The sequence below is a fragment of the Myotis myotis genome, unplaced genomic scaffold (assembly GCF_014108235.1).
Source record: "Myotis myotis isolate mMyoMyo1 unplaced genomic scaffold, mMyoMyo1.p scaffold_m19_p_15, whole genome shotgun sequence".
NCBI classification, from domain to species: Eukaryota; Metazoa; Chordata; class Mammalia; order Chiroptera; family Vespertilionidae; genus Myotis; species Myotis myotis.
In genome coordinates, this window is record NW_023416319.1 from 36,009,226 (window position 1) to 36,034,999 (window position 25,774).

General features: G+C 37.2%; 1 protein-coding gene and 1 pseudogene across 13 annotated transcripts in view; both read right to left on the reverse strand.

The window, feature by feature from the left end:
• JMJD1C (jumonji domain containing 1C) overlaps positions 1-25,774 on the reverse strand; it is a 252,566-nt gene that overhangs the window by 51,881 nt on the left and 174,911 nt on the right. For 12 of the 13 annotated variants that reach the window (XR_004972207.1, XM_036336855.1, XM_036336854.1 and 9 more), the window contains 2 exons: positions 4,411-4,516; positions 1,117-1,241 (listed from right to left, as the gene is read on the reverse strand). Coding sequence is in view for 12 of the 13 variants with exons in the window: in XM_036336854.1 (XP_036192747.1) it covers positions 1,117-1,241; positions 4,411-4,516 (231 nt within the window). In the remaining variant the exon portion in view is untranslated. The remainder of the gene's footprint in view (positions 1-1,116; positions 1,242-4,410; positions 4,517-25,774) is intronic. The other variant, XM_036336859.1, reaches the window with a different exon arrangement.
• LOC118670055 lies at positions 17,583-20,122 on the reverse strand (annotated as a pseudogene).

Here is a 25,774-nt window from a genome sequence, read left to right on the forward strand (position 1 = left end):
TCTATTGCAAGTACACCTTGAAAAACAAATGAGTATGATGCCAAGTCATAAAATAATTTAAAAAAAAGGTATAAAATAAAACTAAGAAGATAGAGCTTAGAGGAAAAGGACAAAAGTGTAAATAAATAAGTAAATATAAATTTAAAAGATAGGTTAAAGAAATAATTTTTAAAAAACCTAAAGGCAATTTTGTTCTTCACTGAGAGGTGCAAGTTCATCACCTTTACAGGAAAAAAATACCATTTAAATAATAGTATTTTCACAAAATTTTAACCAAAGCATTCAAATTGTTTATAAAGGGGCTCTCATTAATTCAGTTACCCTCTACAACTCATACAGGTAAGATGGTGTAAATATCTATTTTTTTCAAGAAAACAAACTACAGCTTTAAAAGATCTGAAATTAAGACTTTCAGACTGCTATTTACTTATTTAAAATATTTATTGTTGAAAGTATTACATATGTTCCCTTTCCCCCCCACTGACCCCTCCTAAATCCCACCCCTCTCCCCCCCCCACTCCTCCTTCTTCACAACTTTATTGTCTGTGTCCATGGGTTATTCATATATGCATACAAGTTCTTTGGTTGATCTCTTCCCACCCACTCTAGCCTTCTCCTCTGAGATTATTCAGCAGACTGCTATTTAAAAATTCCATTTGAAATTTGTATCCTTAATACTCACCATAAAACTTAAGGGAGCATACCAACTCTGAAATTTCATGTGAAAAGAACTACAGCATATATTAAAAGTTTTCATAACGGAAGAGAAAACATTTGGGAAATATTTTTATTCCTGGAGAGATGGGAAAGCTGACTTTACAAAATATTCTGCTGAACTAAGCATTAAAAAACACCCCACACTAACCAATTAAAAGAGTCTGATTTCTCTATTTAACAGACTGATTTTATCAGTGTTGAAATAACTTTGGCATCATTATCTCCCTGTGACCTAAAGAGACCTCTATGTAACATCAATATATTTAAATTTATTGGGATTATATGACTAAAATAACAGATGAAAATTACATAGTGTCAGCCTATTGATCCATTTTTGGGGAACAATGAAAATTTGAATTGTATATATCTGTTTCCAAAAATATTAGTTGTACTATTTACCTGATCATTCATAACGATCATGGTGCGAGTGAAGAGATCATGATGAGTAATTATGCCAGTAAACCACTGGGTGGCAGAGTCTTGTCTATATACTCTCACTCTGTATCCATTTAAGGAATAAGGACCTAAAAAAACCAAAACCAAAAACAACAACAAAAAAACACAAATAAAAATAAAGAATAACCCAAGAAATAGGGATATCTTAAATGGAGACATTTTCATTTAAAAACTATCTTTTAGGAAAAACATGAGTTATGACACAAATGGGTACTACTCACTTGGATATAAGTAAGTATATATAAAAGACAGATCATTATCAAGTTATTAAACACACTCTCCTAGACACAAATACTTTCTAACTCAATGGAAATAAAGTAACTAAGTCAGAAAGAATGTCTCTGGGCCACATAAGTTAATAAGAGGATTGTACAAAATGTAAAATTATAGTGGTCTAGAAAGTAGTAAGGTTACAAAGCTACTTAACAAGGTTGGGGTACATTAACTACATGGCTAAAATGGAAAGGGTAATGTGGAACTTGTTGCCTCAGTCTCCTAGTTACCACACTTTACTATAAGAAACTATAAATTTTGATTTCTCTGTGATAGCTAGGAAAACGTGCCAAAAATCTTAAAACATGTAGAGATTGTCTAGTGAATTTATAAATATGGCACTAAAATGCTCTATAAAGAAATATGGCATACTTTTGGATTAAATTCACTTCTTAAAAAGGTTATCTACATATAGATATACCATGTCTATATATAAGTAGGCCTATTAAAACAAGTCAATCCACAGAATATACAGGGTGGGGCAAAAGTAGGTTATATTTTGAGCATATGAAATCCAAATTGTTATTTATTAATTACTAGAGGCCCAGTGCACAAAATTTGTGCACGGGGGGGGGGCGCTTGTCCCTCAGCCCAGCCTGCACCCTCTCCAATCTGGGACCCCTTGAGGGATGTCCGACTGCCGGTTTAGGCCTGATCCCACCATGTGACGGGCAGTAGGACACCCCTCTCACAATCTGGGACCGCTAGCTCCTAACTGCTCGCCTAACTGCCTGCCTGCCTGATTGCCCCTAACTGCTTTTGCCTGCCAGCCTGATTGCCCCCTAACCACTCCCCTCACAGCCTGATCGATACCTAACTGCTCCCCTGCCGGCCTCATGGCCCCCAACTGCCCCCCTCTGCTGGCCTGATGACCCACAACTGCCCTCCCCTGCCGGCTTGATCGCCCACAACTGCCCTCCCCTGCTGCAACCCATCTCCTCCGCGCAAGGCGGCGGAGATGCCAGGACCAGGCTCCTCCGTGCCACGCAGAGCCGCGGGACTCCCAGGCCTCATTGCACAGAGTGGCCGCCAGGCTACGCTGTGCGTGCGGCCACCTTGTGCCAGTGTGAGGGCATGACGCCACCTAGGCTATTATTAGTATAAATTGTATTATTTTCCTTATGGACAAACCTACTTTTGCTTCATCCTGAACCTGTATAATGGAGATAAAAATTTCTCCAATTCACAGGTACCAGTGTACTTTAGAATAACTCTAAATAATGACCAATTTTCAATTCCCATTAGCACATCATCTTAACTACTTGTTCCCACAACCAAACAATTTTGAGTTAGCCTCACTTTTTATTTTTTATAAATATTATGTTTTAAAAATTGATTTATGAGCAAGAGGAAGGGGGAGAGAGGGAATCATCAATGTGAGAGAGAAGCATTGACCTGTATTAGTGCCCTGACCAGGAATCAAACCAGCAATCTTTTGGTGCAAGGGATAAGGCTCAAACAACTAAGCCGCACTGGCTAGGGCACTGCCTTAATATTTTCACCTCTAAGAACATGATAAGGAAGAAAGGTTATTAAAAAATATTAACCTGGTTTCTCCATTGAATAACTTAGAAGAAAAAAGGTAAGACAGGACATAACAACCAATCAATTTGTGGACTTTTTTTGATCGCCTGATTTTCAATCAATCCTGTTAAAAATAATTTAAGACATTTATGAGATGAATGAAAATTTTAACCCAAGTATTCAGTACTTGATATTAAGGAAGCTTCTTTCCCCAATATAATAATGATGTGATGTCTTTAAAAACAGATAGGATGTGGTGATGTCTGAAATTTTATAAAAGTAAACAGGAGTATGGATGTGACAGAATCTGACATGGTTTTATAATTCCTGGGGCTTGGATATAAGAACATAGAAGTTCACTGAAATATTATAATACTGTTTATGTTTCAAATTATTCATATTAAAAGTTTAAAAAGTATTTAGCTTAAGAATTTAGTAAGCAGATGATCTGTTGCCATACCTACACAAAGCAAAACAGCCACAACTTTGGGATTATCTCTCTTAATACTTAAATGGCATTGAAGTTGAGAACTGAGATAAATATGGAAATTTGACCACAAAATTCCTTTTTATAAAAATTAGACCTAATATCAATACTTCATGTCACATTGTCCCTATTTTAATTTAATTATACAAAAAGCTTTACATTTACATAATGATATTAATGACAGAAAAAGAAATCACTAAGAATTATAAAACCCCACTGATTTAAAAGTCACATGTTGTAGACAAACTTGTTTCTAGGGGGAAAAAAAAGAAAGAAAAAACTAAGACTAGTGTTGTAGTAATCACTGAGGAAAGCAAACTGAAATAGACCACTTTTATCAGATACCAACAGCATTCTTCAAAGGAAATCAATTGTGGCTTTGGGCAACCCTCTACTGCAAACAATGCTTCCTTTTCCAGGAAGGACACACCTAAAGCATTCTGTAAATATGGAAATTTTTCCTATCAACAAAACATCTGTGTGGCGATAATTTCATGCCAGGCAGCTATCTCAAATTGGTTAACTGGTGAAATTATCAACTTTCTATTAAAATTATTATGATTTTGCTATTATTTTTCCTGGACTGTATATAACTCAAAATATTAGACTGGGCTTTCTATTTATATTGCACATAACTGAAACAACCAAAACCTAACATGAGAAAATGTTCAGTTTAAAAACAAAACAAACCCAGCCGGCATGGCTCAGTGGTTGAGCGTTGACCTGTGAACCAGGTCATCAGTTCGATTCCCAGTCAGGGAACATGCCCAGGTTGCACGGGCTTGATCCCTAGGGAGGAGTGTGTAGGAGGCAACTGATCCAGGATTCTCTCTCATCATTGATGTTTCTATGTCTCTCTCCCTATCCCTTCCTCTCTGAAATCAATAAAAATATATTTTAAAAAATAATAATAAAACAAAACTTCCACACAGAGAAAACTTTAAAACAGTTACCTTGCATAAAAATCTCCTGAACCTTTTGTTCCTTTACCCAAATTTTCACTTCTTCCTGAAGTTGTGGATTGTCCCTGAGAACTGGGTTTAGGCTGTCTATGTCCTCCTAGAATTATAGATTAAAAGGAAGGTCCATGTTATGCTCTTATAATATTAATGTTACCAAATTTCCCTCCTACATGTTCTAAAGATGGAATAAAAATTCCTTGATTTAAATGTATGAAAAAACACAAGTTCTTAAGTAATAAATCATTAGTAATTAAATAATAACAGAACACCAAAATAAATTAATCCATGGTAAAATTTGCTCCTTGACAACCATGTCATGTCCTAAAGGCAAAATCTGAAATCTATTCATCTGTTTTTAACTTCAAGTATGGCCTTATACAAGTCATCTTTTTAAAGGGTTTCACTATTAGAAACAATATACAAATGAACCAGCACCAGGTCATTTAAGGTTGTCAGCAAAAGAATCAAGCTGAATATTTTAGTGACAATATAAATATACATAGTTGAGTTATCATTCTTCCCATAATGCCTAAAACATTAGCTTTAAATGACAAGTCATTATCTAGTATCTTGATTTAAATGTTATTAGTTTTGTTCTACTCAAATACAGCTGACCAGTAACTCAATGCTAAAAGTTTTCAAGCCAGCGTCAAAGCATCCAGGCAATTAAAATTACGTTATTGATATTATCCTTATAACAAGGTGGATCTAGACAGAAATAACAAGTTCTCTCATTAGAGATGTGAATCACACAGTCACGTTGTTGCCCACAAACTGTTGGTACCCTGCTGGACTCTCTGACATTCTGTTCTCTCTCTCTCAAAGCACCTCCTCCATTTGAGATCAGCAACAGGAGCCCTAGGGTAGAGCTGGGAAGAACAACAAAGCAGCACTGTCAATTGGCGGCCTTTTTAAAAATGGACTGGCAGATTATGGAAACCAGTGAATAGAAGCAGCTAAATGAAGACAGTTGTATCTGATGAATAAAAATAATTTGGCAATTTGGAAGAGCCGAAAGTGGCTGAAGAGTACAAAAGATGAATCCCTAATCAAGCAGGTAGGTCATACTTCACTCTTCTGCTTTAAGTTTTTCTAAGTAAAACTTTTCCTTCTCATGTCATCACTGCTTTTAGGGATTACTTTGAATTTTTTGAGTAATACTGTGGTAGATAATGTGATTTCATTTGTACCTAGTGAACACTACAGGTGAAGTAAAGGCCTTTAAAGTTATCAGCTATGTTCCTTGGAAAAGATACAAAAGTGCTACTTTAAAGCAAAAGGAAATACTACAGTGAAAAGTGTCACACAAAAAGGTAGATAAAATGTGTCATTTTGAAAAAAATAATTGTCCATGACTAGTCTTCCCTTTTGTAAAAAAAACTTTTTAGCAATCCCTTTTGCACACTTAGTTAACATCATCATTCTAAGAATAGAAAATACCATAGAAAGTTCAGGCTTGAATCCTCTTGATACACACCAGGTGATAGACTGATCTATGACAGACAAAACACAGGAAACTTTCTGTTTCCCAAGGAAATCTATTACTATTTCCAGACAGCCCTGACAGCTATCAAGTTCTTTTAAAATCTTTCTTACTTTAACTTCCATACACAGATCCAAGCTTAACTCCTTAGAGTCAAACACAAACCTAATCGCTTTCCTAAGCTGATAGTCTAGTCATTCAAACATTTGAATTCTGGTTTTAGGTATCTGTAGACTCAAGTCTTCTCTAGTTTTAAACATCTATATCTACCTTTATTACAATTGCTCTTGTCACTGTTATTCTAGATGTTTAACTGGCAAGAAGAAAATGGGTACTTATCTAGAAAACCACACAATCACCTGGATGTCACTGCTGACTTTATACAAAGTTTACTATGGCCTATTGCTCCCAAGCCTTTATATTTTGGGGGGAAATGGGATATAAACTGCTATTAAAACAGCACAGCCATATTCTGTAGACAGGTATAACATCAGTTACCCTGTATTGAAAATTTACAACTTAAGATACAGGAATATAAAATTTACTTGCTCAACATTTATGTATATTTTATTTATTCAACAGGTTAAAATAATAGGCTGAATTTCCAAAAGTAAGACACCATACCACTATCCTTTCAAAAATGATCCATTCATTTTCTAGCACAAAAAGCATACCGTTAAAAACTAATAATTAACTCCATTTCCTGAAATGACCTTATATAAATTCAAATTACTGTGTATCAATTTCCCCTCATCTATAAAGCAGAGTTACTAATATCTGCCTCTTTCCATCTTAATGTTTTTATAAGATTTAAAAAAATACCACAAGCACTTTCCTTAAAACATCCAATTCTGAATTATGCCTAATACTGGATGACAAGAATTACTAAATTAAAACCCATGAAAATTATCCCAATACATTGCCTGGTTATGATAGTCATATTGTTACTGAAGTCCTCCTCTATGTATAGTGCTCTGAAAGTTATAGGTACTTCTGTTAACTGTAGTCATCATTCCCTTTGTGAGCTTTTTAAAGAGACTCAAAAAAAGACAGATTGTAAGAGTTGCTAATGCTAACGAAGAGCCAAATGAATGCTCCCCTCCCCCTTTTTTATTGACCTGAACAATTCTGTGAAAGTGCTAAAAATTAGATACAAGGCAGGCAGACTCACAGACATGAGAAACTAAGGATCTGTAAATTAAAAATGCTATAAATAGCCTGGCTGATTTGGCTCAATGGATGAGTGTTGACCTATGAACCAGAAGTTCACAGTTCGATTCCCAGTCAGGGCACATACCCAGGTTTTCGGCTCAATCTCCAGTAGGGGGTGTGCTAGGAGGCCGATCAATGATTCTCCCTCATCACTGATAGTTTCTATCTATCTCCTTCTCCCTTCCTCTCTGAAATCAATAAAAACATATTTAAATAAAACACAAAAATCATAGCTTTAAAAAATGCTATTTATTCATTATCTTTCACAGAATGCAACTGACTAATATAGAACTTTAGCTGTGCCTCGAGTGAAGATTAAAAAAAAATAATAAAACCCCCAAGAACAGTGTAGGGGAAGACCCAATCAGGGAGACAAATATAGCTTATATGACACTTTGAAAAAGATTAGGGTTAAAGAGAAAGGAAATGTCACACCACATCCTACCACAAAATTGTCTTTATGTACTATGGGAGAAATGATCAATATATTTCAAACATTTTACCTGGTATTTTCTGCTACATAAAATTAAGGCTATAGTTATTTCTAAAATGTTTCTAACATAGTTTTGAATCTACTAGTATAGTCAGTTTTGGATACCCTCATTCTTTCTTCCTAACACAATCTATGATAAAACCTAAAATTTTCCAGATTTACATAATTGCTAAAATTTTAAGTTTTAGGCAGAATTTTAAATTATTATAATTATTTAGATCTACTAGATTCCCTGCATATAAAACAAACATCAATATTTTAGAGTCAAGAGTGTTATAGATTTTATGTATTAACGCTGAAAAAATAAAAAACCTGCAAGATTTTAATGTACATGAATCAGAATTAAGCTGAAACATACGATTCATTTACTCACTGCAATCCTTAATTTGTGTAATTTAAAATAAAAACAAAACTGACTTCAATAGCAATTAAGCCTCACTTTTTAAAAAGCAAGCTTTAGAAGCAATGATCTGTTACAAATAGCCTGGGTAGCCTTAGCAAGTTCTTGCAAAACAGAATCAAAGGCATTGACTAGCTGTAGAAATCAGTGAGCAAGCCTGAGGTCAGAAGTAAATCTTGAGGTGGGGACTATGCTCTGGATTACAAACAAGTAGAACAAGGAGATAGAATTTGTTGTTGCTGTTAATTCTCACCCGAGGATATTCTTTTCATCAGTTTTCAAGGAGAGTGAAAGAGAGAGGGAAAAGGAGAGAGAAACATCAATGTGAGAGAAACACATCGATACGTTGCCTCCTGCAGGCGCCCTGACCAGGCCACTGACTAGGGTCCTGGCTGGGGAGGAGCCTGCAACCAAGGTACAGTGTCCTTGGTTGGACACAGGCCTACACTTTACATCAGCCTTGGGCAAACTACGGCCCGCAGGCCGGATCTGGCCCAAGACTGTACCCTTTTATGTAATGATGTTTACTTTGAATTTATATTAGTTCACACAAACACTCCATCCATGCTTTTGTTCCGGCCCTCCAGTCCAGTTTAAGAACCCATTGTGGCCCTCGAGTCAAAAAGTTTGCCCACCCCTGCTCTATACACTGAGCTAAACCGGCTAAGGCAAGGAAAAGACTTTTTACTTATATGTTTTCCTTATTTATTTATCTTATGGACTTAACTTTTCCTTAACAGTTTCCTTTAAAGTCTTTTTGTCACAGTCTTCTTAATCAATTTGTCAATATATTACTATAAATTGAAAGCAACCTTCTAGAACAGAGCTTTTCAACTTTTTTCATCTCGTGGCATACATAAACTAATTACTAAAATTCTTCAGCACACCAAAAAATTGAATTTTTTGCCAATTTGGCAAAAAAAAAAAAATTTTGATTAATTCACACCAGACAGTAATTGTTGTGTTGGTGTGTTGGCTGCTGTCAATTTTTTTTTTTTTTTAACTAAGAGAAAAGAGTCAGTGCCCCTAAAAATTGTCAGGTACGGCATGTTTTAAAAATTCTTGCAGCACTGGTTGAAAATCGCTGTTCTAGAATAATATCACCTTTCTCACGTTTTCCTGATTAAAATAATCTACCAATCTTTCTAAATTGTTTTATTTACCATATTTCATGGCTCCCAGTTTTAGAAAAGCAAGTTTATGAAGCACATGAATGTTAAAAAATGTTTCTCACCTGGCCAGCATGGCTCAGTGGTTGAGCATCAACCTATGAACCAGGAGTTCACAGTTTGATTCCTGTTAGGGCACATGCCCAGGTTGTGGGCTTGATCGCCGATCAAGGATTCTCTCTTACCACTGATGTTTCTATTCTCTCTCTCTCTTTTTTTTTTTTTTAAATATATTTTATTGATTTTTTACAGAGAGGAAGGGAGAGGGATAGAGAGTTAGAAACATCAATGAGAGAGAAACATTGATGAGCTGCCTCCTGCACACCCCCTACTGGGGATGTGCCCGCAGCCAAGGTACATGCCCTTGACCAAAATCGAACCTGGGACCCTTGAGTCCACAGGCCGACGCTCTATCCACTGAGCCAAACCGGTTAGGGCTGATGTTTCTATCTCTTACTCCCTTCTCCCTTCCTCTCTGAAATCAATAAAAATATATTTTGAAAAAAAAAGATTCTCTCCTCTTCCCTTTTCTCAAATAAAAAAAAAAATCCTCGGGTGAAGATAAAAAAATAAAAATTGGAAAATAATGTTAATTCATTTCATAATCACTATAGCTAAATCCTGGTAGCTTGATCCCAGAATATTACAGATAAGTATTCCATCATCCTCAGAATTCTACCTTGAAGCTTATTGCCACTGTAAGCAACTGGCCATCATATATCCATCCAAATATTTAAGGAATCTCTCCTTTAAACTTCCACTTGGTATTACTTGCTATTATTTATATCATTAATAACTAAAAGAGAAATGGTTATATTAACTTACAGCATGAGAAATTATGAAAGCGGTAAATTTATATCTGTTGATCATGGACAAATATTCAAAGTTTATTTTCTGTTTAAATTTAAAAAATATCTAAAGCACTTTCACAAATGTTAACCTCACTTAATTCTAAGAACCCTACTTTGATTTTATTCTTTCCAATTTACAGATGAGTAAAACAGTCAAAGATTATGTAATTTACCCTCAATTACATTACATGGCTGGAAGGGAGGCAAAGCAGCAAGCATCTGCCTACTGTCAAAACCCTTTCCACATACCTTTTACCAATCCATGTACTTGCAGTATCAAAATTTTGAATACTCTTTGCTGAGTATTCAATAATTTACTTATGATGCTAGTAATATGACACAAAGTGAAAGGAAGCCCAATTACCAAATTATTTTGTTATTTTAAAATATAAAAAATGAGCCCTAGCTGACTTGGCTCAGTGGATAGAGCATCAGCCTGTGGACTGAGGGGTCCCAGGTTCGATTCCGGCCAAGGGTACAGGCCTGGGTTGCAGGCTTGATCCCCAGTGGGGGGCGTGCAGGAGGCAGCAGATCAATGATTCTCTCTCATCATTGATGTTTCCATCTCTCTCTCCTTCACTCTTCCTCTCTGAAATCAATAAAGAAATATATTTAAAAAAATATAGAAAATGATGTTATGGAATTAAAACAAGTTCACAGGAATATGGTATTCCAAGATTTGGAATGGATATTATAAGACAACAGATTGTAATAATTTATCAGATATAATTAAGTTACCAAATTATCTAAAAGAGTTTTAGAATAGAATATCCTATATTAATATACATGCCCTATTACATCAAACCATAAGACTACAAATTTTGCTTTATTTGTTCATTTATAATCAAGGTTACATTAAAAAGTTAAGCAGATTTTATTTATTTATTTATTTTTAAAATATATTTTATTGATTTTTTACAGAGAGGAAGGAGAGAGAGAGTTAGAAACATCGATGAGAGAGAAACATCGATCAGCTGCCTCCCGCACATCTCCCACTGGGATGTGCCCGCAACCCAGGTACATGCCACATGCCCTTGACTAGAATCGAACCTGGGACCTTTCAGTCCGCAGGCCGATGCTCTATCCACTGAGCCAAACCGGTTTTGGCCAGATTTTATTAAATAATTAAAAATAACTGCCATTTGGGTTTCTCTGCTAACCTCCCTACTGAAACCAACCTCTCAAAAAATATTCTCTTGAATATACTTTATGTAGACATAGAATATTTCTGCTTTAAAAAAAAAATCCTCACCTGATGATATTTTTTCCTGTTCATTTTTTTCCAATAGAGAGGTGAAGGGAGGTAAAGAAGGGGGAGAGAGAGAGAGAAAAACATTGATGTGAGAAAGGCACATCCATTGTTTGCCTCCCGCACATGCCCTGACTGGGGCCGGGACAAACCTGTAACCAGGGTACCTGCCCCTGACCTGGAATCAAACCCTTGACCCTTTGGTTTGCGGCCCATGCTCTAACCACTGAGAAAAACAGGCAGGGTTATTTCTTCTTCTTTTTTTTTTTTTAATATATTTTATTGATATTTTACAGAGAGGAAGGGAGAGGGATAGAGAGTTAGAAACATCCATCAGCTGCCTCCTGCACATCTCCTACTGGGGATGTGCCCGCAACCCAGGTACGTGCCCGCAACCCAGGTACATGCCCTTGACCGGAATCGAACCTGGGACCTTTCAGTCCGCAGGCCGACTCTCTATCCACTGAGCCAAACCGGTTTCGGCGATTTCATTTTTAATACACAACTTGCTTAGTGTCATTGGTAGGTCTTCTTTCAATTACCACAGAGCAAAAATCAAAACAATTGAGTAAAACTTTTAAAACCACTTGAAGGAAAACATGTTTCCTTCTAAAGCCACATGTCAATATTCTTTGTGATAACTTTAATAATAGTTCTGAATTTTTATGGCAGTTCAAAAGTCTGGAAGGCAATTTTTCTTTCAAGTTATTTATCAGCATGATTTTTACAGAGTTGAGTCATCATGAGTTCAACCTACTGAGTCACCTGCTTATAACATCTGCTAACCACAATTTACTAACTGCAGCTTCCTCAAACTTAACACTGAACAAACTCAGGAAGGCCTGGTAACTGTTTAATGTTTTCTAAAGAAGCAACTGAAAATATTCTTTCAGAACAGCCAAAGTTTAAAAAAATAAAACAAAGAAACAACTCCCTTGCCCTGGAGGAACACTCCACCTATGGCAGTCCCACCCTACCTTTAGTTCCCCTCTGCTGGGGGGAGGAGCTCAACCTAAGAAATAAAATTATATGATTACACATTTTTGGAAAGTACTCTACTAAAAATAATTCCTAGAGCCCTAACTGGTTTGGCTCAGTGGACAGAGTGTCGGCCTGCAGACTCAAAGGTCCCAGGTTTGATTCCGGTCAAGGGCATGTACCTTGGTTGCAGGCACATACCCAGTAGGGAGTGTGCAGGAGGCAGCTGATGGATGTTTCTCTCTTATCGATGTTTCTAACTCTCTATCCCTCTCCCTTCCTCTCTGTAAAAAATCAATAAAATATATTTTTTAAAAAATCCTAGGTAGGAACACATAAAAGCTAGACTAGAGTATACATATAATTGTGTCACAAACTATTCTGATTATAAGAGTTAACATCTATTTTTAAAAATTATCTTAAAAATATAAGATGTAGCCCAAGCTGGTTTGGCTCAGTGGATAAAGGTCAGCCTGTGGCTGAAGGGTCCCGGGTTCAATTCTGATCAAGGGCATATGCCCAGGTTTCGTGCTTGATCCCCAGTAGAGGGTGTGTAGGAGGACAGCCGAACCATGATTCTCTCTCATCATTGATGTTTCTCTCGCTCTCTCCCTTCTCCCTTCCACTCTGAAATCAATAAAAATATATTTTAAAAAATACTGTTAAGAAACATATATATAAAATGCAAAGGATATAATTTTAAAATGCCTAACACACCAAATACTTTGGAGGCTGATATTTTCAGTGTATTATCATAGCCTATAAACTTGAACTATTATACCAAAGTTCTCTCTCCTCAGAAAGAATTACTACAATCTAATGCAAACTGAAATAATCAATAAGTCCCATAACTTGATAGACTTGGACCTGCCAAGTGACTTATTAGTCTTTTATCACATGATCCCTATTTCAGACTATCTGTTCCCTTCATTGGGGTCTATGCAGAGCAAGTGCAAATACATGAGAAATGCATGAAATTATTCATTAAAAAGGAGGGAGTTAAAATTACAACTCCAAAGTATCATAATACAGGAACAACTTAATTACCTAGTACTGTTAAGATAGTAGGAACCATGTACTTCACAATTATTTAGTCATTGTTTTGCTATTCCTAATAAGTTTAACTTATCTAGAACAGCGATTTTCAACCTTTTTCATCTCATGGCACACAAATTACTAAAATTCTGTGGCACACCAAAAATTATTATATTTTGCCAATCTGGAAAAAAAAAGGGTATAATTTTGATTCATTCACATCGGAAGGCTAATGTTGTATTGGCTGCTGTCATTTTTTTTTTGGTTTTTGTTTTTGGACAATCTAAGAGAAAAGAGATCAGTGCCCATCCTAGAACATTTAATTGGAAAAAAGGGAAGAGAACATAAACTGAAAGAGATATAATAAATACTTATTATACTTTTGGCCTATAAAAAGTTTTTTAAGAATATATTTTTATTGATTTTGGAGAAAAAGGGAGAGGGAGAGATAGAAACATCAATGATGAAAGAGAATCATTGATCGGCTGCCTCCTGCACGCCTCACACTGGGGATCAAGCCTGCAACCCACAGGTATGTGCCCTGCCCGTGAATCAAACTGTGACGTCCTGGTTCATGTCGAACTCAACCACTGAGCCACACTGGGTGGGCTACAAAAAGTTTTTAAAGATAACTTCTAGAAGTGAAATTTATAAAATTCTAGCAACTCTGAATAAAAACATGTCTAGAGTTCCTTCATTAAATAAGATACTCAACACAATTTAAGCTTTTCATCTATACACATGGTTATCATTGATCACTATATTATGATACAACCATAATTACTGATAAATGTCAAATGTTGCTGCCTCTATACCAAACTACCCCAGAAAGACAAAGTTTGAGTCTGAACTATTTTTAGTTTCTTTTGTAACCTCTTGTGCTGTCAAGCGCCCAATATAACATCATCACACTTTAAAAAAATTCTCCTTTTGGCTTCTCATATGTTGTCGAGGAAACCAGATTCAATAGCTTGTTGAAATTATGTCTGAAGTAGTCTTTGTGTATGGGACTAAGAGGCACTTTTACAGGTAAAGTACAATAGGACTACATTTCTTTTTAAAGATGTTTTTATTGATTTTAGAGAGAGAGGGAGAGGAAAAGAGAGAAACACCAATTGGCTGCCTTCCGCACACGCCCCAACTGGGGATTGGACTGGCAACCCTTCGGTACATGGGGGCAAAATTCAACCAACTGAGCAAACAGGCCAGGGCTATATTAGGACGATATTTCATTCAACAAATTTTGAACACCAGATGGCTATTACTGTGCCAGAGGCTGGCACTACATATAAGAGTTTCTGTCCTTGAAGATTTTACAGCCTGTAGGAATACACTCACACACAAATCAATGCAATTCAGATTAAATAAATTTTTATGTAGGATATGCCTTCTCAATGCCATCTACTGTGACCACTCTATTTAATACTCTAACCTGCCTCTCCCCTCTCTATTTCTAGTTGGTCTTACCTTGCTTTACTATTCCCTTTTGTCTTAGCAGTAATTAAACTGTCTATTATACTGTATCATTTACTTATTATATTTATTATCTACTGTGCCTCCTATAGAATTTAAGCTCCAGCGAGGCAGGAAATTTTGAACAGTGCCTAGCACACTGATAGCTGTTAAATGAATAATAGTACAGCAGGGAGGTCTGGACTAGAGTTTTAGATTCAGAAGACAGAGTTTTAAGTGATAGTAAGAACATTGGAAATATAACATTGCTTAGGATGAATTATAAAATGAAGATAAAAAGACTCTGAAAAACTACCCAACATTAAAACTAGAGAGAGGCAACAGCTAGCAAAAGAGGGTTGATAAATAGAAGGGAAACCTGAATAGAAAGTAGAAGCAATAAGAATAAAGAATTTCCAAAACTGGAAGTGAGGCAGAAGCCAACCTGCAATAACTGAAGATATTATTGGGAGCTAAGAAAACAGAAATATAAAAGTTCAGATAATACTTTTAATAAATATGGCAATGGAAGATTAAAAAGTGAAGAAAGGGAATAAATGGATGTAATGAGATAACCTTTTAAATTTTAGAATGCAATTGTGGTAATTTACATAACAAAAGGAAACAACAAACAATACAATTAAAATTTGGTAAATGGAGCAAGGTATCTGTGAAGATGGATTCCAGACCACAAGGACAAGGATAAGCCTTTTAAAAAACAAGAAAAAGAGGGAAAAACCAAGACTAAAACAAAAAAATCGAATGAGTCTAAGCCACTAGGAATCTATCCTAAAGAAAAAAACAAACAAATATAAAAAAAACCCTGCCACAAAAAATTTAGACTGTTTTCAGCAACTACACTGTTGGTGGAAACGTTAGTGCTGTTATTCTAAGTCTGCTAGTTGCTTAATGCAGGACAAAGCAAATTAGTAAACATATGACATTCTAATTCTTTCATTCCTAAAGTTGTTGAGAACTTTCAACTTTTTAGAATATGACTACTGTGAATAATTAGAATTGACTACATAAGTCAATTCTAATACTTTTAAAATGTATGCACATATGCAAACATATAGAGAAACATCTAGGGATGAAATAATATAATTCGTGGGATTTGCTTTAAACCCTAGAGTGCTGGGGAGCGCGATCACGCTCCTCCTGCAGTGTCCAGTTCTAAGTCTGCTTTTATTAGTGATGATATTGCTAAATATGTCAATTCTTGCTGTGAAGATTACGATTTTGTGGAAGATATTGAACATGTAACTTCATTTACTTGCAATTCATATTTTTTTTCCCTAAACTGCTGTAAAATCAGCAAAAATGCCTTGGCAATTTTAGCATAGTTCCTAGGATATTGGTTGGCACTCAAAGGGTTAAAATAATACACAAGAATAGTAAGACAAAAGAAATATTGGCCATGTACTGTTAATTGTGAAAACTAGATGATATAGGTAACATGGGAATTCACTTTACCCTTTTATATATTATTTATTTTTATTTTTAAAAATTTTTACCCTTTTATGTCTTAAATTATTGGGGAAGGGATTATCACATCACTCTTCTGCTCAAAACCCTCCACAGGCTTCCTCTCTAATCTTAATCTGAACAAAAAAGTTTTTATAAAAGTTTACAAAGCCCTACTTATCCACCTTTATTACCTTACTGCAGTTTTTAGTAATCTCCATATACTTGTCTCTTTGCCATTCTTTCAATGCTTTCATTTTTAAGGTCTTTCCACTTTTCTGATCCAGCTAACACTTTCAACCAGATTTTATTTTTCTTTGTAGCACTTACTGTCTTCTAATATACTACAATAGTTTGATTGCTGTCTCTTCTTACTAGAAGGAAAGCTATGTAAAAGCAGATTTTTTTTGTTTTGTCTTGTTCATGGTTGTACCTTAAGTATCTTGGATTTTTGCCTGGGACATCGAAGGTGTCCAATAAATAGCTGTAAAATTGAATTAGTCATAGAAAAAAGGGGTATACATGAGACAAGGAAAAGAGGAGGTAAATAAAGATACAAAAATAGGTATAAGGACAGGAAATTAGGGGGGTTCCTGCTTGAATCTCAATTTCCTGAGCTGCAGGAGAAAGGTCATCTACTTAGAGAAAAAGAGGAAACTGAGTAGAGAGAATATGGAATTAACTCCTTTAGAAATGGAAGCTGGAAAGGAGCATAGAAAATGATGCCAACCAGCCCAGGACAGGAGGCTCAGTTGATTATAGCACTGTCCCAATAAACCAAGGTTGCAGGGCGTCAGGGAACATACAAGAAGCAATCAATGAATGTATAAATAAGTGGAACTAATCTCTCTCTCTTCCTCAAGTCAAATAAATAAAATACAATGATACCAACTAATATTTCCATTGAGACTGGAGACAATACAATAACACCAAAATAAATGGGTGTAATTTTCTCTTACAATGTTAAGCATTTAAGGGTAAGGCTTTCCAACAGAATTTTCTGCATTGACAAAAATGTTACCTATATATCTACACTGTCCTACATACAGCTATTTCAGTATGTGAAATGTGGCTGCTGTGATTGAGGAACTGAATTTTCAAATTTACTTTTACTTAATTTAAATAGCCACATGTGAATAGTGGCTACCAATAAAGGGGAGTGCATTTTTAGGGTGTAAAAGAAAATAGCCCTGGCCAGTGTTGCTCAGTTGGTTGGGTGTCCCATGCACCTAGAGGCTGCAGGCTTGATTCCCCATAGTGGGTGTGCAAGAAGCAGCCAATCAATGGTTTGCTCTCACATCAATGTCTCCCCCAGCCCCAAACCCCTCCCCACCTAAAAAGCACTTAAAAATCGTAATAAAATAAAATAAAATAAAATAAAATAAAATAAATTGCAGTACGTTTAAAGGCAGATGTGACAAAGACAAAGAGGTAAAGGAATTAAGGTGCTGATAAGAATGGTTGAAATAGCGTATTACAGGAGAGGATACCTTGGAGGATACGAAAAAAAAAACTAGGAATAGGCAGGAAGTTCACCAGTTATGACTCACTGGTGAGGTGGTAAAATCTGTGAATGACATCTAATTTATCTGCTCAGGGTTTACAAAACAATTAATTCTAATGGGTTACTTGGAAGTATATGAACTAAGATTTACCCGACCAGACCTATTTATTTCCTGAACTCCTCCCATATCCTTCTGTTTATCACAAAATTTTATAGGGCATAAAGTTCTTTCCTATATATTATCTCATAAGCAATGTCAACATTACCGTGAGGCAGATATTGCATACCTAATTTTATAGATTAAAAAAATAAAAAACTGTTAAGTGCTTATATGCCTTGTTCAAAATTTCAGACAGTAAGCAGCAGAGCTGGACTCAGCTTCTGGGTCCAAGTTGGCCGGTTGTTCTACTACCAAATTCTGATACCTTTAATAGATGTCAACTTTTCCCTACCCCCAAAGAGCTAGTATTTTCTAAAACACATTTTATATATGTGTATTTATGAATATGACGGTTCTCTGTTTTGTTTTTGAGATTCATATTTTATTTATAAGCAAATGAAGACTATCCCCTATAAACTCTAATTTGGGATGAGAAGGGCAACATAGAAAAGTAGTTGCTGGCTCCACAGTGATGTGTGAAAGTCCATCCAGCTATTTCTTTGAGCAATTATTTTGTTATTAAAAAGGGGAAAGAAGGCATATGATTTCTTCATGTTGCATATGTGAAAGAATACAAAAGAAAAACTTTTCAAAATTCTACAGTCTCTAGTCACATGTGTAAGGTGATCAGAATACTCATTAAGAGTGTCTGCTTCATGAATGGAGAGACCTTGATCTTTAAGAGCCTGAACTTTCATCTTCTCGGCTTCCAGCTTGGTCTGCTATTCTACCCTTTCTTCTTCTAGGATTTCTTCAATGGACACTTGCTGCAAGGGTGTGTCACTCTCTTTTTCAAGTCCAAATTGGCCAATGCTTCTCAAAAAGCCTATAAGTGTCCTTCCATCTTGCAGCAGGACCAAGTGCTTTTTGTTATTGTGCCCGATGAGGCTGGCAGTACCAAGCATATAGTTCATTTTGAGCCAAGATAAGGCTGCAATGTAAAGCAGCAAAGGGCCAAGAGCACGCCCACCAACACTTTCCTCCTACCTTTGTCAACGCCTCAGTGGGACTGGGATGGGAACCCAAATGGGGACCCGACTTCTGCCCCAGCTTTCAGCTGCCAGAGCACCCCTTTCTCTATTTTTAAATGTGATTAATTTGTATAAACTATTTAATTGTATTAATACTAAATCAGACACTCTGAAGTCCTGAAGTTCTGGGGCAAAAGGCAGAGAGAGTTACCCAAGTTGTGCCATCATCCAAATTGAATTCATAAAAATTTAAGTACAAATGTTTATGCCTATTTATGTAACAAAACAGAATGGCAAAGAGATACTTTGGGAGTGATTAAGACCAATAAAACAAATTAGTAGTTCACCCTCTTCTTTACAGTACTGGTAGGGAACATCATTAACTATACACTCTTGGCCAGAGAAGGGCCTTCCGCCTTACGAGTGAGTCCTTCAAAACACTAACAACATGCCAGTCAGATGCTACCAATTGATTCAAGTTTGCCTGACATAACATCTATACTAATAATAGCCTGGGTGGTCGTCACGCCCTCACGCCGTGATGCCCTCACGCAGTCACAAGGAGGCTGCTTGCGCAGCAGGTGCGCGGGGACTTGATGCTGCGTGCACGGCCCGAGGCCTTGCCGCATGGCCAGGCCTGGGGGTCCTGCAGCATGGAGGCGGGACCCCAGGCTCCGGCCTACCTCTTTAGGGCAATCCATCAAGGATCCCTAGATGGGTGGGTGGGGCCTATCTCTTTGGGGCAATATATTGCAGAGCTCCTGCACTGTGAGAGAGCACAGGCCTAGCTGGGGGACCACCCCCCGCCCCCAGTGCACGAATTTCATGCACCAGGCCTCTAGTATATGAAAAAAACATTAAGAAAAATTCTCAACAATGGGCTTTATAAAGGACTGGATGGAACTGTTAGTATGTGATGGAACCTAATTCCTTGAAACCAGGAGTGGATGTGGGAGAAAAAATAAAAACTCATCCTTCTGAGGTACTTGAGGTATATACTACATTTTCATAGTTTACATACTGAAAAATGTCTAAAAGATCATTAAGCCTAAAGATTATATATACATGAGAAGACCTTATGCATCCAGATATTTTATTCATCCCTGTTATACAGAATTCTCTATGTCTAAAAATGGTATTACATCAATGGCAGAGGGGAGAAGGCTTATTAATTGGGAGCAATAACATGTTATTTCCCAAGCAAAAAAAAAACCTAGAAAAGTACTGGATTTAAAAACAAAAATATCTTACACTACTTGTAAATTTGAGATATATATATATATATATATATATATATATCTCTACTAGAAGCCCGTTGCACGAAGATTTGCGCAAATCGGCCTTCCTTCCCCTGACTGTCGGCACCGGTTTTCCTCCAGCACCCGGGACCCAGGCCTTTGGTCCAGCGGCAGCAAGGCTTGGCTTCTCCGCTGCGGCCACAGCGAGGCTTGGCTTCTCCACTGAGGCCACAGGGGAGAAGCCAAGCCTCTTCAGTCTTCAGTCTTCACTCCTTGCCTGCGTATGCAAATTAACCACCATATGTGTTGGGTTAATTTGCATTCTCATCTGATTGGCTGGTGGGTGTAGCGGAGTGACACCAATTTATATGTTTCTCTTTTATTAGTGTAGATTTAAGTGCAAATATGATGGAAACATATTACCCATTTAGAATTAACTTTTATCAAATAAGTAGGCCTAAAGATATCAAAGAATGTGTGAGTGATATAAATATTTGATATGGAAAAAAAAATTGATATGGAATTAGCCAGATTAGGTAATTAGGGTCATGGACAACTAGGAGAAAAATCACAGTATCAAGATTAAAGAGGAAGAAGAGCTGGTAGGCCACTGTCTGCTGGAGGCCTCTTTTCTATGCTGACTTGACAAGCCTGCTTTGAAGGCTTCCACTTTCAGTTGTCTTCATCTACAGTCCAATATCTCTAAATAAAGGGGGAGAAGGGTGCACTAAAAATGTGGGGGGGTGGGGGGGTTACTTAGCATAATGACTGGGCAGCAGACTACAGGCATTTAAATGTGCTAAAGCCAGAGATGTCTACCCTCCTACAATTCACTACAAAGCAAAGAATCAAATATCAATAGTACCCATGACTGTTAATTTTGTGTGTCAGTTTTGCTAGGCTATGGTATCCATTTATCTAGTCCAACACCAGTCTAGATGTTGCTGTGAAGTTATTTTTTAGATGTAATTAACATTTCAATCAGTAGACTGAGTAAAGCAGATTACTCTCCATAATGTGCCTGGGCCTCATCCAATCAGTTGAAGGACTCAAGAAAAAGAATGAGGCCATGCAAAGAAAAAGAATTCGACCTCCAGACACTATTGCCAGACTTTCCAGACTGCTTCTCTGCCCTGTGGATTTTACATTTGCCTGCCCCCAAAATTACATTAGTAATTTAAAACCACCCAGCCTCGCACCACTCCCTTTCCTCGACACAAATGCTTGTAGGCACACATAATCTTTTTTTTGTTTGTTTGTTTTTTACATAATGATTGCTCACACTTTACACAGTCACTTAGGTGACACACTCAGTTCTTTTGTCACCCCATTTGATTTCCACAAGAACCCCCAGTGGAGTCAGTGTAAGTGTTCCCATTTTTTATTTATTTATTTATTTTATTGATTTCAGAGAAGAGAGGGAAAGAGGGAGAAACATCAATGATGAGAGATAATCATTGATTGGTTGCCTCCTGCATGCCCCCTATTGGGGATCGAGCCCGAAACCCAGGCATGTGCCCTTGACCAGAATTGAACCATGGGCCCTTTAGTCCCCAGGCCAACACTCTATCCACTGAGCCAAACCAGCTAGGGCAGGCACACACATCTTTTTTTTTTTTTTTTTTAAATATATTTTTATTGATTTTTTACAGAGAGGAAGGGAGAGGGATAGAAAGTTAGAAACATCGATGAGAGAGAAACATTGATCAGCTGCCTCCTGCACACCTCCCACTGAGGATGTGCCCACAACCAAGGTACATGACCTTGACCGGAATCGAACCTGGGACCCTTCAGTCCGCAGGCCAACGCTCTATCCATTGAGCCAAACCAGTTAGAACAGGCACACACATCTTAATGGTTTTGTTTCTCTGGAGAATCCAAAGATAATGCCTATTAAGAAACACTATTAGCTTTCCTTATCTTTTTCCCATCTTCTAAACCCATGCTTTCTGAGGAAAAATAAAGCCAAGAAAAGGAAACAGGCAAAAATATGTGGTATTACTGCATTAGTTGATTCCAAAGTACAGGACACAATGAATATACCTCTATTTTAGAACTTTTGGCATGTTGCTATAACTATATTTTGTCTCGCCCCCTGATCTGAAAGAGACTCAAGTATTTTATCTGACTTTATTTTTTTTTTTTATTTTTTTTGTCCATCATTTTTTTTTTTAATTAAATCTTTATTGTTCAGATTATTACATTTGTTCCTCTTTTTTTTCCCCCCATAACTCCCCTCCTCCCAGTTCCCGCCCCACCCTCCGCCCTCACTCCCCACCCACTGTCCTCATCCATAGGTGCACGATTTTTGTCCAGTCTCTTCCCGCATCTCCCACACCCCTTTTGCCCCCAGGAATAGTCAGTCCATTCCCTTTCTATGTCCCTGAGTCTATTATAATCAGCAGTTCATTCTGTTCATCAGATTATTTATTCACTTGATTCTCAGATTCACTTGTTGATAGATGCATATTTGTTGTTCATAATTTGTATCTTTATCTTTTTCTTCCTCTTCCCCTTCTTAAAGGATACCTTTCAGCATTTCATATAATCCTGGTTTGGTGGTGATGAATTCCTTTAGCTTTTCCTTATCTGTGAAGCTCTTTATCTGACCTTCAATTCTGAATGATAGCTTTGCTGGATAAAGTAATCTTGGTTGTAGGTTCTTGGTATTCATCACTTTGAATATTTCTTGCCACTCCCTTCTGGCCTGCATAGTTTCTGTGGAGAAATCAGCTGACAGTCGTATGGGTATTCCCTTGTAGGTAACTGAGTTTCTTTCTCTTGCTGTTTTTAAGATTCTCTCTTTATCTTTTGCTCTTGGCATTTTAATTATGATGTGTCTTGGTGTGGTCCTCTTTGGATTCCTTTTGTTTGGGGTTCTCCGCGCTTCTTGGACCTGTAAGTCCATTTCTTTCACCAGGTGGGGGAAGTTTTCTGTCATTATTTCTTCAAATAGGTTTTCAATATCTTGCTCTCTCTCATCTTCTGGCACCCCTATAATTCTGATGTTGGTACGCTTGAAGCTGTCCCAGAGGCTCCTTACACTATCCTCGCATTTTTGGATTCTTTTTTCATTTTGCTTTTCCGGTTGGGTGTTTTTTGCTTCCTCGCATTTCAAATCATTGACTTGATTCTTGCGCTCCTCTGGTCTGCTGTCAGGAGTCTGTATAATATTCGTTATTTCAGTCCGTGTATGCTTAATTTCTAGTTGGTTCCCCAATATAAGATCGAGGGTCTTATTAGTTTTCTTGTAGATCTCATTAAGTTTATCGGCGGCTTCTAAACAGTTCTTGAGAGACCTTAAAAGTGTGGTTCTGAACTCTATATCTTCCATTGACAATTTTGTCCTGTTTCTTTGTCTCCGCATTTTGTTATGCTTCCTTGGTGCACCCCCTAGTGGTCTTTGTTCGCAGTCTTATAGTTAAATCTTGATTGTTGTAGCTAATTCCAGGGAGGGTTTGACCTCCAGGCCAAGTGACTATGAGAATCAGCTGTGTCAGCAGTGAGAGAACTTCTGTCCTCTAGGGAGGTGCTAATCTGGCGTTTGCCTGAGGCTATCCGGCAAATGCCTGTGTGCAAGGCTTGGGCGGGGCGGGTCGAACAGGATCAACAGGGTGGGCCGGAGAGAGCAGTTATGGCGGCTCTCAGTCCTGTCCCCAGGGGCTCTGCCTCTCTGAGTCCCAGCACCCGCTGCAAAGCTCAGAGAGAAAGCTGCACTCGCTCTGACCGAAGCCAGACAGTCCCGCTTCTCCCGTTTGAGTCTGGGTCCCTAAAGACTCGCCTGGATCTGGAGCTCAGAGTCTGCGACTCCCTCCCAATTGAAAACGCCAACCGCGCCCTCCGCCGCCAGCCCGCTCCGCGCACTCCGCACCTCAGAATTTGACTTTAGCACTGAGCCTCCTCTGAGTGTCCGTATGCGTTTCTCTTTCCTCCTAGTTGTAGGACTTCCACTCAGGCAGCGTTCCTGTGGTTCTGGGTGATGTCCCTTCCGTTTTTTGGTTTCACTTTTGAAGTAGTTGTTCAAAGCAGCAAACTCCAGCGTTAACCTATGCCGCCATCTTGGTTCTCTGTCTGACTTTAAATCTTAGCATCTAGCAAAGTGACTGGCACATAGCAATAAATGAATGTCTTTATGTTATAGTTCTGAATCTTTTTTCCTTGAATCTTAAAAACGTATCTTCTCTAAAGGCAGGTCTGTGCCTATTAATTTACATGACAAGAGTTACACTCCAACAACTGTATACTTTAATATGATTTATCTTAAGATTTAACAGTCATCTAGACAAATTATGCAGTTGTAGAAAAGTGAAATAAAGTGGTACCCTAAGTAATTAGAAGAGTGTGGTACCAGCATAAGGACAGACATATAGACTAACAAAATAGAGAGCTTAGAAATAAATTCGAAAATAAATGGTCAATTGATTTTCAACAGGGGTGCCAAGATTATATTCAACAGGAAAAGGACAAATATTTTCAACATATGGTGTTGGAAACTTGAATATCCACATGAAAAAAGATTAAGTTTGACTCTTACCTTATAACTATATTAGAAATTAATTAAAATTGGGCCAGAAGCTTAAATGTACACTAGCACTAAAACTATGAAACTCTTAAATGAAATTTTTCATGATGTTGAAGTTGGTATTAATTTCTCAGTTATGATATCATAAGCATATGCAAAAAAAGAAAAATAGGTAAATTGGACTTCATAAAAATTTAAAAACTTTATACATAAAAAACTATTAAACTGTAAAGAATTCAGTGTTGTTTTTTTAATTAAGAGAGAAAAGAAAACCCAAATGGGAGAAAATATTTGCAAAGCATCTATCTGATAAATAGAGAATGATAAAACTCCTAAACTCAACAATAAAAATAAACAACTAAAAAATGGGCAAAGAACTTCATACCCATTAGGATGGTTATTCTTAAGAAAATGAAAAACAAGTATTCTTAGATATTGAGAAATCGGAACCCTTCTTGGTGAGAATATAAAATGGTACAGATACTGTAGAAAAAAGAGTTTTTGGATCTTCATCAACAGTAAAACACAAATTTCCAAATGCTTCAACAATTGCATTCTCAGATGTATGCCCATAAGAATTGAAAGGCAACTGTGGAAAACAGCATAGCGTTTCCTCAAAAAAATTAAAAATGGAACTTCCATTTGACCCAGTAATCCCACTTCTAGGAATATATCCCAAGAAACCAGAAACACCAATCAGAAAGGATATATGCACCCCTATGTTCATAGCAGCACAATTTACAATAGTTAAGATTTGGAAACAGCCTAAGTGCCCATCAGTAGATGAGTGGATTAGAAAACTGTGATACATTTACACATGGAATACTAGGCTGCTGTAAAAAAGAAGTAACTCCTACCATTTGCAACAACATGGATGGAACTGGAGAAATAAACCAGTCAGTAAAATAAATCTCACTCATTTGTGTAATATAATGAACAACATAAACTAAGGAACCAAAATAGAACCAGAGTCATAGAAGCATCGAACAGACTGTCCAACCTATGAGGGAAGGCAGGGGGTGAGGGGATAAGAGATCAACCAAAGTACTTGTATGTATGTATATGAGTAAAACCAATGGTCACAGATCGGGGGGGGGGGGGGGGGCACATGTTGGGAGGTGGGGAAGGCCAGGGAGAGGTCAATGGAGGGAAAAGGAGACTCATGTTATACTTT